This window comes from Micrasema longulum, unplaced genomic scaffold (genome assembly GCF_059751315.1).
Source record: "Micrasema longulum isolate JH-2025_06_02 unplaced genomic scaffold, ASM5975131v1 h1tg000855l, whole genome shotgun sequence".
In the NCBI taxonomy this organism is placed as follows: Eukaryota; Metazoa; Arthropoda; class Insecta; order Trichoptera; family Brachycentridae; genus Micrasema; species Micrasema longulum.
Window position 1 is genome coordinate 54428 of NW_028278047.1, and position 14398 is coordinate 68825.

The 14398-nt window shown below is 31.5% G+C and overlaps 1 protein-coding gene across 1 annotated transcript in view; it reads left to right on the forward strand.

Annotated features, from left to right (window-relative positions):
• The first annotated feature begins 432 nt into the window (after positions 1–432).
• The window catches only part of LOC148278610 (uncharacterized), a 99796-nt gene continuing 85830 nt past the window's right edge, over positions 433–14398 (forward strand). Inside the window, exon 1 of the mRNA XM_088231150.1 lies at positions 433–562. Coding sequence (XP_088087276.1) covers positions 433–562 — 130 coding nt within the window. The remainder of the gene's footprint in view (positions 563–14398) is intronic.

A 14398-nucleotide genomic window follows, 5' to 3' on the forward strand; every position in this document is an offset into this window, starting at 1 on the left:
AAGTAAGTAGTTTATTTTACTTCTTATCTCTCCGGCTTTTCTGTGCAAAAAATTGAGTCGATCGGTCGATTCGTTGAGACGTGAAAGGCACACAAACAAACACACTTTTGCATTTATAATATTAGTTTGGATTATGCGAATGTCAATTTTTATCTAGAAATGAATATTTATTATCTGAAAATGTGATACTTGCCTTGTTTATGTTTTTTTATTCAATACCCATACAAAAATTTATTTTGTAAAAAGTTTGAAATTATTCGACTTTTAATCGCAGCACTATCTTAAGTATAAACGTAATCGCGGTTGATTTACCCTAAAGTACAAAAGCTCTTTTCTCTGTATGATTCTTTTCGTTTCGATTTGAAGTTTAATGTTTCCGCCTAAGCCGCTGGCCGTTCATATGATCCGCTTTTAGAAATCTTGGAAACGATAATGGTGTTTTCTTTTAAGTATCAATTTTGGAGGAGACCAGGAGCTTTCCAGGTGGAGTTCTCCGTGGGAGGGTCTCTCTCTCTTGTTTATAGAGGAATCCTGCTCTCCAGCGCGCCGCCACTGCGCCAGGGTAAATATTTGATCAGCCATAAACCCGGTGCTATGGGCTGCCACTGGGAATGATCGCAGAGGGCTTTTTACCCCCAACCTACCCTTTTTCCAGGGTTGCCTTGATTTGATCAAAATCATGATATAAATCAGCTGATTATTTTTAATTAATCGTGATTCGAACCAGCTGACTATTTTTATTTCAAATTATACAAATCAGCTTTTTTCATTTTTTATTTTCGTGTCAACAATATTCGATATTAAAAAGATTAATTTTAATTTCTTATTTAAAGTTAAATATTAACCAGAATCTTCAGCATGTTTGTTTTACAAAATAATACTAAACGCATAATCATATTTATCTTGTATCAGTCTAATAGGGTCATTTCATATTTAGATTTATTATTTTTAAATAAGCAAAAAATTGCTACAATAACAGTATAGTTACACAATATTATTTTTGGTATGTGTATATATATTTACATATTTATACACACACAATTCTGGGTTTTATCCCAAGGGGGAGTAGGTATATTTTTATTTAACGCGCTCCAAACGCGCTAGCGAAAGCTTTCCTTGTTTAATGACATATATACAAAAACCAAAAATGTCACCGATATGGATATTCGCTAATAAGCGGAATGGGGAATGTTGTAGAGTATCTACATAAAAGTGGCCACTTGAACCCAACCTATGACAGGTCATAAGCCCTGTAAACGCTCGAATATCCATAATCTTGAAACAAAAATTCTACCCATCTCTGTAGTGATATAAATAAAAACAGTACGGTTATTTTTTCCCTGAGACGTCTGATAAATTTTCTACAATCGTTTAAAATGTGCTTATTATGAATAACCTGAAAACGAGACGTTTCACGCCCCCTATGGGACAAAAGGCACGTATTACGTTACCGCGCCATATTTGTTCACAATTTTTGTTAGAAGCGCGCTTTGGTGGGTGACACCAATACACGTGACACCGACTTCAATGTTTTGTATGAACTCGTTTTTAAACCCTTAAATTATCAATGAAAATTAGCTTTTTATGCATTGTTAGTTAAACCATTAAAAATGTTTTTCTTACTTCATCAATTTGGCTGTTTGCTGATGACACTTAAATTCTCAAACAGATTTACAGCCCTTCCGATTGTTCACTATTACAATCTGACTTATTGTCTTTTAGCACCTGGTGCTCATCCAATAATCTACATCTCAACTTAAGTAAGTGAAAACACCCACATGATAAAGGTTTCAGCTCTTTTACTTCACAAAAGTCGACAGATGGAAGAGTTAAGGAAATGTGGACGTTCAAACATAAGCAGAATGGTGAATTTTACACATTGTGTAAATTGGCCACTTAAACCAGCCAACGACAAGTCATAAGCCCTGTATGCCTAAACTCCCATATTCCCTTCTCAAAATCTTTTCCCTCTCTCTTGCAACAAATTTAAACAGTATAAGTTAGTTTTAGTAGTATACGTAACTCATTTCTATCCCATCTTTAATGGTCCAAGTAGTATATCTGGAATATTTCTGTTATTTGTACAAATTAATCGAATGTGATTACACAGATGAAATCTGTCAATAATAACCCATTTCGAAAAATATGAGTTCGGTTGCCATTACATTGGGTTCATGATAAGGTTGTTTTGCTCTCCTAAAAATATACAATTTTGCAGTTATGCTTTTATGTACGCCTATCAAAGATATATTCATCGTTATTTTCGATTCGTAATAATAGCCTATTGGCTGGCAATTTATTAATTTCTATCCAGTTAACGTATTTTTACTTGAGATATTGGGGCAGGTTCATAAATAATTGTTTTAAGCGAATCAATTATTTTTGCTAAATGTTATTAAATATTTGTATATAACCACTTACCGACTTTTCTATGTCTACCAGTTTCAAGACGTACCCGTCTCTTCATCAGGACACCAATTAAACCAACATGCAAATCAACATGCAAAACCCACTATAAACTTTTACCATAGTTGTTGCACAAAAATATAAAACCAATACGACATGCATTTTAATAAGCACATGCACTGATTAGGACAAATATGCACTGATATAATTCTGAAAATATTCTCTTGTTTAAGAATTAATGCAAAAAGTAGAGGAAACGGAGAAGAAGATAAGCTTTATAGGTTTTATAGGGTGACCATTACAGTGGAACATCGCATAAAGGACTATATTGGAAGTTTGTTTGATTATTGATCAAAAGAACATAATTTTTTAAAGCTTTCCTAATGTGAAATATTTCCTTATTATTCACTTTTTGTATGCAAGATTATTACAAATTAGTATGTAAGATTTTAACTCCAGTATTTTTATTAAAGTCATGATTTAAATTGATTAGGCGATTTGCGAATTCAGAGAAACTATTATTGTGAAGACACTCCATATGTTCTTTAACACGAATATCAATATTTCTTGATGTTCTTCCAACGTAAACTGAAGGACAAAAATTGCATTTTAATTAGTAAATACCCGAATTATTTAATAAACTATTTTTATCTTTATAATTAAGCAATAATTAACCAATATTGTTATTTGAATAAACAGCAGGTTTGATATTATTTGTTAAAAATTTGGACACATTTGTGGATATAGTATTTGCATAAAGAAATCTTCTCCATTTATTATCATTATCTGTATTATTATAATTACTGTTGACAAGATTTTTTCTTAAGTTTTCTATTTAAAAGGGTATTTGTTAAATCAATTGTATATCCATTATTTATAGCAATTTCTTTATTAAATTTTTACATTTATTAAACGATGTAACATTGAATGGAATGCGGAATTTTTTTGGGAAGTAGAGTGGTTGGATGAGTTATCAAGGACGATATCCGTGTAAGTTGGTTTTCGAAAAATGTTGAATTCCATTTGATTATTGACTTTTACTACTATTTTTTTCATTAATTCTCAAACAAGAGAATATTTTCATAATTTAATCAGTGCATGTTTGTCCTAATCAGTGCATGTGCTTATTAAAATGCATGTCGTGTTGGTTTTATGTTTTTGTGCAACAACTATGGTGAAGGTGTATAGTGGGTTTTGCATGTTGGTTTGCATGTTGGTTTAATTGGTGTCCTGACAAAGAGACGGGTACGTCTCAAAACCGGTAAACATAGAAAAGTCGTTAGGTGGTTATGTACAAATATTTGATAACATTTAGTAAAATGTTTGACCACAAAGTTTATGCTTTAAATATTAATAATTATTTTTGATAGCATTTTTTTGTCAATTTTTCCAACCCTGTTTATTTATTTGGCAATTATTTTATGAAACCTCTACTGCCAATGTCCGCTAACCACTACCGCTTTATTTGCGAGGAAATTGTTTTTTCTACAGAAATTCGCTTGAAAAACAAGTGGATGATGTTTTTCCCCTAACTTTTTACGTCTAACTTTGTTGTAGTAACACGTTAATAATCGCGGTAGATTCCCCAAAATGAGTCAGTTTGCTGAGCATTGGTGCAACCAGAATTTAATTTCAACCCTTAGAAACAATAAAGACGCAAAAAATAATAAGTTAAACCTTTTTGGTTTCTTTTTCTGTACAATCTGTAGGTATAGTAAGGAATTTTCCAATATTTATTTATGCGATAGGTTAAGATACTGAAATAAATAATATTTTTAATTTTGTTAGGTTTAACGTAAAATTTATTTTAAATTCTTTATTTTATTCAGGAAACATACAGTACAATTCTCATAATTTTAAAGTATAACATTTTAACGTTATTTTATATTTTTCTATTTTTTTATTTGTTTTTTCTTCCAGACATTTATTTACATAAAAATATAATAACTAAATTTAACTTTAAAAAATACATCTTGAAATTAAGCTACAACACAAGCTACACAATTCCTTGCTTAAATGGTTGCATGATATGGGTCTTATAATAAATGCAAAAAAGACTAAAATTATGCATGTCAGATCCCCTCATGTACTAGCACTGAATCAGATTAATATAGTCTCTCTTAGTTTGAACTGTCTTCATAGTGGTATTGTCAAATTATGTAACTGTGGAAAAATTGGTGTAGTTAATGAATATGTGTATTTGGGCATTGCTATTGATAATCTTTTAAAATATGATAAACAAATTACCAAATTGTGAAAAAGATTAAGGACAGTTATAGGCAGCATGTTTAGAATAAAATATTTTGTACCAATAAAAACATTAAGACTTATTTATCAATCATTAGCAGAATCAATTATTAGGTACGGTATTACCAGTTGGGGCCTTTCTTGTAAAACCAACATTAAAAAAATTCAATCTTTACAAACCTCGGCTCTTAAATTAATTAACAGATCACCTAGACTTGATAAAGAAGAGGTACCCGAACTTTTGGCTCAAATTTGTTACTAGAAACCGATTTGATAGTAACTACCAGAAGAGGCATTTACATTCACATAATACAAGGCTAGCACAACGCGAAAGCTTGTCAGTACCGAGGTTTGTAAACAAGTATGGCCAAAGAACACTTCTTTATACAATTACTAAAAAAATTAATAAGATTCCCAAGATGATTTTTAAAGAAAATGTTGACAAAGACTTTAAAAAAAAAAAAAATTATATGGTTAATGTGTAACAGAGCTTTGTATTGATTATTATTTAATGTCATCTATTTTAATTTTTACAAATAAATTTTGTGTGAAAATTAGGTATGCTTTTAGTTCTTAAAAATGTTTATATTACTTTTTAAATTTATATAATTTCTCTATCGTTTTTCTTTGTAAAGGAAAAATAAGAAACCTGCTGACAAGCCGGTTTCGCGGTTTAGTGGGTTTCATTATTTTTCCGTTTATATTTTCTGTACATGTTTTTACACATAAATTGGAAAAAATGCCCTCAAAAACTTCAGCGTCTGGGCGTGGGCGATTCTTTTTTAATTATTAAGTTTATACCATATAAATATGGTGTGACATGACCATGGAAAGAAAAGAAAAAGAAAAGAAAAACCAAATTGACATATGCTGATATTACGAAAACATGATTTATTTGTAGTATGCATTTTACTATTTTTTTAATTATTTTTTTTAAGAAGGTGTCTATGTGTTCCTTCCATGCCTGACTTAATGTTTTGTAATTCCTTAGTTAAAAGATTGAAGCGTCTTGGACCAACATGTAAGGAGTGCCTCTGCGCGACCTTAGTTCTGCATTTTGGAACTGACAGTACACTATCGAGTCTATTGCTGATACGATTTAAATTATTACTAAACAATTCCCTATTTAAGCAAACATATTTCAGGCACTGAAATAAATACAATTTCCTAAAACTAAGGCTTCCACTCTACGTATAATTTATTACTAGAAAATAGTATATGTTTTTTGTACATTATCTTAATTATATTTTTCTGTCCAATTTTTATTGCACGTCCAAGACTCCTCTTCACCCTTTTATACCATATGTTATTAAAGATGAAATTAAAGTGTAATGTACCATTTCTAATTTTTCTTTTGTTAAAATATTATTCATTCTTTGGAAAACATAATATAAGTATCTGAGTTTGTCTGTTAGTTTAGCTTTATGTTTTTTTTCCGTTTCAGCCTATAATATATATATATTAGTCCGAAAGTGGACTGGTGAAGCAGGATGAACTCTCATCTACGTGATAAAGGTTTCAGTTCTTTTACTTCACAAAAGTCAACAGATGAAGAGTTGATCAAATGTGGATGTTTAAACATAGGCAGAATGGTGAATGTTACACAGTGTGTAAAGTAGCCACATAAACCAACCAATGACAGGTCATAAGCCTTGTAAATGCCTAGATTTCCGTGTACCTTCTCGAAACGTTTTCCCTTTCTGTTGCAACAAATTCAGATCTTAATAGCTTCCTAGGGAGGAAATCCAGCCAATCTACAAAAAATTGCACACACTCAAAACAGGTATAAAAAGAGGAATACATTAGAAATATCTTAAGGATAAAAAAACAACGCTAAAAGTTATTATAAAATTAAACAACACGTTTCTAAGAAAAAAACAGGATTTATTGTAACTTAAAAATAATGGTGTAGTTCATCACTTTTTTCCAAATCCTTTCTTTTCCTCCCTCTGACAAGTCTCTAAAATAAATGTTTATGGAGTATTCCTTAAAAGAAAAAATATCATGGAAATAAAAAATTAAAAAAACATACTAAAAATAAATAAGAAAGCGTCTTTCAATTTTTATTAATCAGCTCGAATTGACTGAGGTCATTTAATTTGTACCATGTGATCGACGAGAAACGGTCATTTGCGGGCTTCAAAAGAAGGCCAGTCAAATTGTTCCACGATAATGCCAGGCAACATATTCGTTCGTTGGCAAAGTACACGGCGCTGCAGCTTGGTTGGTAAGATCTGAGCGTCCGGCCTAAACCCCAGACCTTGCCCCTTCCGATTACCACTTGTTCTCATCGATTCAAAACGCCAGGGCGTCAGGACGAGTACACACTTCCGAGCAATGAGGAAGTTCAGTGGTTTTATTTTTTTTTATTATTTTTTTATTATTTCGACTATTTAACTAAGTCGTATTATTTTATATATCGTATTATCAGCGCTAGGATTTTTTAAAGTTTTGTATTTCTGAAATAACTCCGCGTGTAACGTCAGAGTTTCATTTCCGCTCATTTTCATTCGGTTCTTCCCATTGGTCCAGAAGCGACAAGCAGACCGGAAATCTTCCATAGCTCTCAGATCATAGGTTGATATACATGAACCAGTGACGTCATTCAAAGTAGTGCGTTTTTTTAACATATTTTTTATTATTTTTTCCGTACATTTTCAAGAAACTTTGCATTACAATTTAATGTTTTAATTTTTACCCGGCGCAAGAAAACATTTTTTTGTATCCAATTTCCCGTAGGGCTGAAGTTCCTCATTAAAGATATCCTAAAATGGGTAGATGATTTCATCGCACCATCTTTCTTTTTGTACGGAATTGACATTTTCCCTGATAACGGCCCAAAGTCACATATAACAATGGCTAATATTATATATAATATAAAGTATAATACAAAGAACCAACAGTTTTTTGACAAATAAATATTGAATTTCGCAAAAAATATAAGAAAATAAAAATATACATTAGGTGTACCTAATATATTTTTTTAATATATTATATTCAAATTATGAATTCATTGAAATATTTCCTCAAACTCATTTCACTAGCGCGTTTGCCTAGGGAAACACAAATATAAGATTATCAGTTTTACGCTTTAGGTGCCAGTACAGGAACAGCAAAATATTGCAGTTTAAACAATCTTTAAAATATTTCACTTCCACCCTGCCAGGAATCCAACCCAGTAGCTCAATTACAAATATCTATGGACGTGCTTAGAAACATGCTAAGCATTTGAGCGATCACAATGAACATGCTTAAGTTATCGCAGTCATAAGTCAACGCGTGTGTAATTTCTAAGTCAACGTTCGTATCGGTTTGTTTTTTTCGTAAATAAATACAGTTCACTGGCTAAAAATCGGCGTTTAGTATTAAAAATAATACAATATATTACGTTTGAAAAAAAAAAGTGAAAATTAAATTACAATGCGACTGCTTTTCTTGACATTTGGCTTGCCAACCGCCGGTTAAATGCAATAAATAGCATGATAAATGATAAATAAATAAATAAAAAAAGCAGTTTTGGAATATTTTCAATATTTATAACTATGAAATTCAAATATGTGATTGCGCAGCAGGATTATACGTCGCGAAACGAAAATATTTTGGCATTTAATATTAAGTGTTCACGGATGTTCCGTTCTGATCGCGAATACAATAAACAACCATGGTGAGAAATTGTTATCACGTCGCTCATTAGCACGTCGATAGTTATTTGTGATTGAGCCACAGAACCTCAAGAATGGTAGACAAACGCGTTAACCACCTATGATGCAGTGGACTGATCACCTCACTTTCATGTAACAGATGTAATGTAGTGTATTTATTATAGATAGTAGTACGATTAAAATTTTAACACCTAATTCTACCTAAACTATTAAGCAATATACAAATAATTTTAAAAACAAAACATTGTTATGAAATCTAAACGCTTTCCGATGACGCTGTACCTATAAGGATATTTGTTTTTAAAAATGATGATCGAAATACGCTGCATTTGGTTTGATAATCCAGTGCCCTACGCGCCACTGCCTGCGGAGTATTTAAGAAAGAAGTGAAAAGTTACATTAATAATTCTTCTTTATTTTACATTGATTAAAAATATCGTTTTTATTTTTTTTTGTAATTTATATATGTTATCCTAAAAATATTTATAATTAAAATAAAATAAACTATTGTAAGACGTCACTTCCTATTATGTACACAAGAATTGTGTATTTCTTTTACGTAATGGAAAACGTTAGCGTAAATATATGTTTTTAATTTAACGTAAAAATAAATGTGTTTAGTAGTAATATTGAATTTTTATTTGTTATCTAAATAAAAAATAAAAAAATAAAAAATCTAATGATAAATAAAAATGGAAAATAATTAAATAAAAACTATTTTACCCACCGAAAAATCTCCAAATTAAAGTTTCTGAATTTGACTTTGTCGGCCTTGGAATAATGAAATTTGACAAAGTTACCCTTTGATCATACATAACGTTGAATTCTTCAGCCGGAAAATTATTTCGTCATTCCAAATGTAGCTCAAAGCGATATTTAATTTCTTTTCCGCGCACTTTTTGATAAAAACAGAAGTTAGACCGGAAATAATTAATCGAATTGATGAAAATGTAAAAATGTTGTTCTCGAACCGTTATTACCCCTCAGTTCTTAAATTCATCAATCTCGATTCACTGTTTTCATATTTTAAAAATTACGCATAAATTGTAAAAAAAACCATTTTTTTTTTTAATTCATAAAAATAAAAATATTCGTGTGTTTTAGAATTTACGAAAAACAAGGATTTTATTTCAATTATTTGCAATTTTTAATTTTATTCATTTTTAATTTATTTTAGAACATTACTGGGTATTTATTTTAATGTAATTCAGTAATAACTGTTATTATTCACTGTGAAATATGTACATTGACTTATAAAAAAGTGTAAATCGACTCTTTCGAAAATGTATACAGACTCTTTTTAATATTAAGGATTCTATTATTGTTATATTATATGTGTGTTTTATGTAAAAAACTATTGTTTTTTTCCAAAAACATAAAAAAAATAATTATCATCATCATCTACTAAACTACGAATGTTGAACTAGCCAAATTAAAAAAAATATAAACATATATAAATGTCGTTTTATCAGCGCTATATTTTTTTTCGTACATTTTTAAGAAACTTTGCCGTATAATTTAATTCTCAATTTTTTTTTGATCCAATTTCCCGTAGGGCTGAAGTTCCTCATTATTTAAACAGAGACTGAGCATTTCTTAAACTTAGAATTTCCTAGCTTGTGACGGTCGGCGATACTTGACTGTTAACCTGCTTGTTATTATTGTTTATTTATTTTATTTGTTCGGGAATTTTACAGCTATTACATTTTAAGAAAACATTTTTTGTATGCAATTTCCCGTAGGGCTGAAGTTTCTGATTAAAAAAATCCATTGTTAATCTAATAATACATAATACATAAGAAAAGAGTTACCAAAATTGTATATATTTGTATTTATGTGTGTATATGAATGTGTGTGAATGAATGTGTGTGAGTAAATGTGTGAGGGTGCGTAAGTTAAAAAAAATGTCATTTAAAACGTGTAAATTATTAAAAACGGTATAGTATTTTAATGTTATCATCAGTTTACTTACACTCATAATAATATCCTTTCTATAGTTTGTTAATATCTTTCCAGGCATCCTTTTGTTCAAACAGATTCCCCCTCGTCTATTTCCCTAAAATATCCTCTTATAATCCTTGGTACACTACAAACATGATTTATTTACGATGTTCTTTATATTTTAAGTGCAGGTCTTTGCTGGAAACGGAATTTTAATATGCACACTGAAATAACGTGGAGATTTTTATATTGCATCCGTCGAACATCCCCTCAGAAACAGATTTCGTTTAATATTTAGATTAAATTCCGTTACTCGATGCAGTTTATTTTAACAATGTCAACTCGATCTGAAACTTGATTATTCGTTATGTGAGGACAAGTAAATGATAAATTTTACGCCTTATGTCCAAAAGTCAAAGCACTATACAATATTATGATGGAAATCACAGTATAAAATTTTGATTTTATGCCGACTTTGCTGGGAATCGACCCCAGGACCTCGAGTATATCAGGCAAAGCGCTATCTAGCTTCTGAGATATCTCTACATGAAAGATTGCGGGAATTATCCTTGGCTCTACCTGACCGAGTTTCTCCAGGGTACGCTTGGCTGCAACAGTTTAGAGACTAGAAGGAATGTGTATTTGACTACACATTTTTATCGATTGTTGCGTGGTATGATCGATAATTCTGAGATTATGATAAGCATTGGTTTGTATGTTCCTGATATAAAACAATCTATGCTGACCTAAGACAGCGTCAGCATAGATTGTTTTATATTCCGATATACACGATTGACCTGCCTATAGTTATGCCTGTTTGAAAGGCTACCGCTATGCTGAACAACATCGCTTTGGATATTGATCTGTTCCATGTATCCGAAGGGGTTTTCCGGAGCAGGATTCTCATACTACTTTGACATGAGTCTCTTTCATGTATTTTTTTATAATATGTACGTATTGAATATATGTTTGTAATGTATATGTTCTATTTGAGTTAAATGAATTGAATTGAATTGAATATTCTACGGTCGGACTTAAATTGATTTGATTTATTTTTTCTGGATTTTATACCTAACATCAGCCATCGAGTCTATAAGTCACAATGACACAAGAAGTATTATCTTTCATGGTTATGAAAACAATAAAAATTAACAGGACTCAAAATGCCGTTACCTCTTCAAGTGAATGGGAAGGCCTACTGATGTCTATCAATAGTCTAGCTCTTTTTGAATGAATTTTCTGTGGTTTTCACTTTCATTAAGCAAATGCGGGAAGTTTCTACAAAGATCCACACCCTAAATCCTTCCATTTTCTCAACCCTACCCAGATAAAGATAGCCAGGAAAAAATCCAGTTTTGAATCACAAACCTTGTACATCATACTCTCTTCAATCCGTGCCTTATGTCTGAGGATGGTGATTACGCCTGACTCCAGGCATGGCTCGTCTGTGGACAGTCTCCCTCCATCTAGAACGGCTTTGTGCTCTTCTATAGGCATTCGTCAGTGATGATTCTGATAACTCAGTGACTGTGCCGCTCCATCTTGTCGGTTGAAGTCCACGCGACCTTGTCCCTTCGACACTTCCCAGGAGAATAGTTTTCTCCAAACTATCAGAATCTCCCCTGAAAATATGCCCAAAGAACTGTAGGATTTTTTTCTCGCACATAGATATCAGTTTTTCTCCTATGTCCAGTTCCTGGAGAATAGATGCATTCGTACGTCTGGCCGTCCACGGAATCCGCAGTACTCGCCGCGAACACCACATCTCAAAAGATTTGATTTTTTTCTTTTTAGATTCCCTCAGTGTCTAACATCATACTGTCAGGTCAATAATACTGCAATTCTCATAAAAGAAAATACATAATAAATCCAAAACACTTGTCCGGGATTCTGATTATATTTCGCGCAAAGAGCTGTAGGTATTCGTGCAATTGTTAATCATCAATGTAAACCTCTTTGAAAAAGAAAACATTTTTCACGATATTTCCCCGTAGGGGTATGCAGACAGAATGGAACGTAACACACGTCTATCCGGACATACATTCCTAGCTACTTCTATATTCATATGTCTTGTCAAACACGCCCTTCTGTTGTGTCTGCTTTTGATATGACCAGACTTGAGATTTTGGTTTATCAGATTATGCTCATTGAAATATAATATATAGATATAACACTCCTAAAAAGTTGTCTCCTAAGGAAAAGAAATGACCAGCGGAGGGAGCAAGTATCGTCACGTCATATCACGTCGGCTTTGACAAGCAAAACAAATAGTACAGTAAAAAGTACGGACTTTTTACATCGGCCCACTGTAAGTTTTATTCAGTATGTCGCTCCCTTCTGCATACGCGTCACCTTTGTTTATCGTTTTACTATACGCCCGACTACTGAGCAGGAAAGAGACAGGGGATAGGTTACGGCTGGTAAATCTTGTTTTCCGAATCCGAATTTCGACCGCGACCACATAGACATGATGTGTTTTATTTCACTCATAATTACTGAGTTCGGCATAGTTTTTATATATATTTAAAACACATAATTTTTTGTATCATAGATACTCTAGGTTCCAGTGGCAAATGGTGATTTTATTTAGAGGAAAGCTATAGAAAATATCATTTATAGTACCTACATAGAAGGAACATAATATAAGTAATATATACTACAAATTAATATTTTTTGTGGTTCTGTGTGATACAACAACTCTCATCCATGAAATCCACACAAACGACGTAACTTCGTGATATGTTATATATTATATAGATATATTATCCATGACTTTAATACACAATGCATAACAAAAATAAAAATAGCTCTATGAGTTCAGTCGATATTAAGTATTCAATTAAAATGTCAACTGACCGAGTTGTTATAGAAATTAAAAGTGCTAAAAACGGCCGCGTCGAGCGCCATATGTCCTGCAATATGACGCATGAAAGTAATTATGGTCCCATGTCAAAAGTACCATCTCAAAGATAAATAGGTTTTTAGAAAAAATGATTGAAATACTGTTTTCCAAATCAAAAATATTTAAATAGTTGTATCTGCAAGTTTAATCTAAGAGAAAAAACCCGCACTGGGGTTAAGACATTTAAAATATAGTATGCTTATTTGTTTGTAAAAAGTAGTCGTTTAGGCTAGTTTCTTAGCTCACCGCAGGTACTGGGCGCGCTTTATTAATATTAATATTTGGATAAAAATACAAACGGTGGAAATGATTTAAAATAAATAGTATCTGTTTATTTGTTTTTCTGTAAATAAAGCTACAGCAAAAAATTATTATGGTTAGTCAAATATAATGGTAAGCTGCGCATAATCGTTTCTGTACACAGTTCGACCCTGCAGTAGGTCCGAGACTGCATTCGCCCTGCTACAAAAATTATATTTGATGCTATAAAAATAATGAAAAAGAGTTTCACGTTTAAGTATGAGTAGTCGGCGCCAGTACAATTATGGTGTTCTGAAAATTACATACTATCCTACATCACAAATACGCTATCGCGGTTAAAACGCACATTAAAAATGCATTCGAATCATGATAAATTGATGTAGGAATGAATTGTTAATGCTGACACATTCCATGAAGGCCTATTTACAGGATAGGCCGTAGTTTTATGGCAAAAAACTCTTTGAAAATAAAAACGGGCGCTAAAAAAGTATTGTCTTATCGTTCTGTTTCTAAAAATAATGTTTTTGATGTTTGAGTTTACACTAGGAAAATAAAATATCTTTTTTGTCTTTGTTTTTGTGTTATTAGAACGTTGGAAGAGTGCTTTTTACTTTTAGTTTAAAATCGCAAAAAGTCTACCTCATAGTGTAGGGGTTGGCGCGTTTGCCTAGTTTGCTTAGGTATTTGCTTAGGTCGATTCCTGGCAGGAGGACATTTTTTTTTATTTTTTATTTTTTAATAAATAGAAAACATATGATCCATAATTTTATATAATATTCCCAAGGAGTTTTAAAAAAAAACTCATTTAGGGACATATAGATAACAATATTTATTCAAAGACGTTTTTATATTTTAAACTATAACATTATTTACAAAAGCAGAATAAAAATTATGATACACTACAAATTATTAAGGTATGAAAAATATTTTAAAATAACAAAATAAACATAATACTAGATATGGAAATAAATTCAAAATG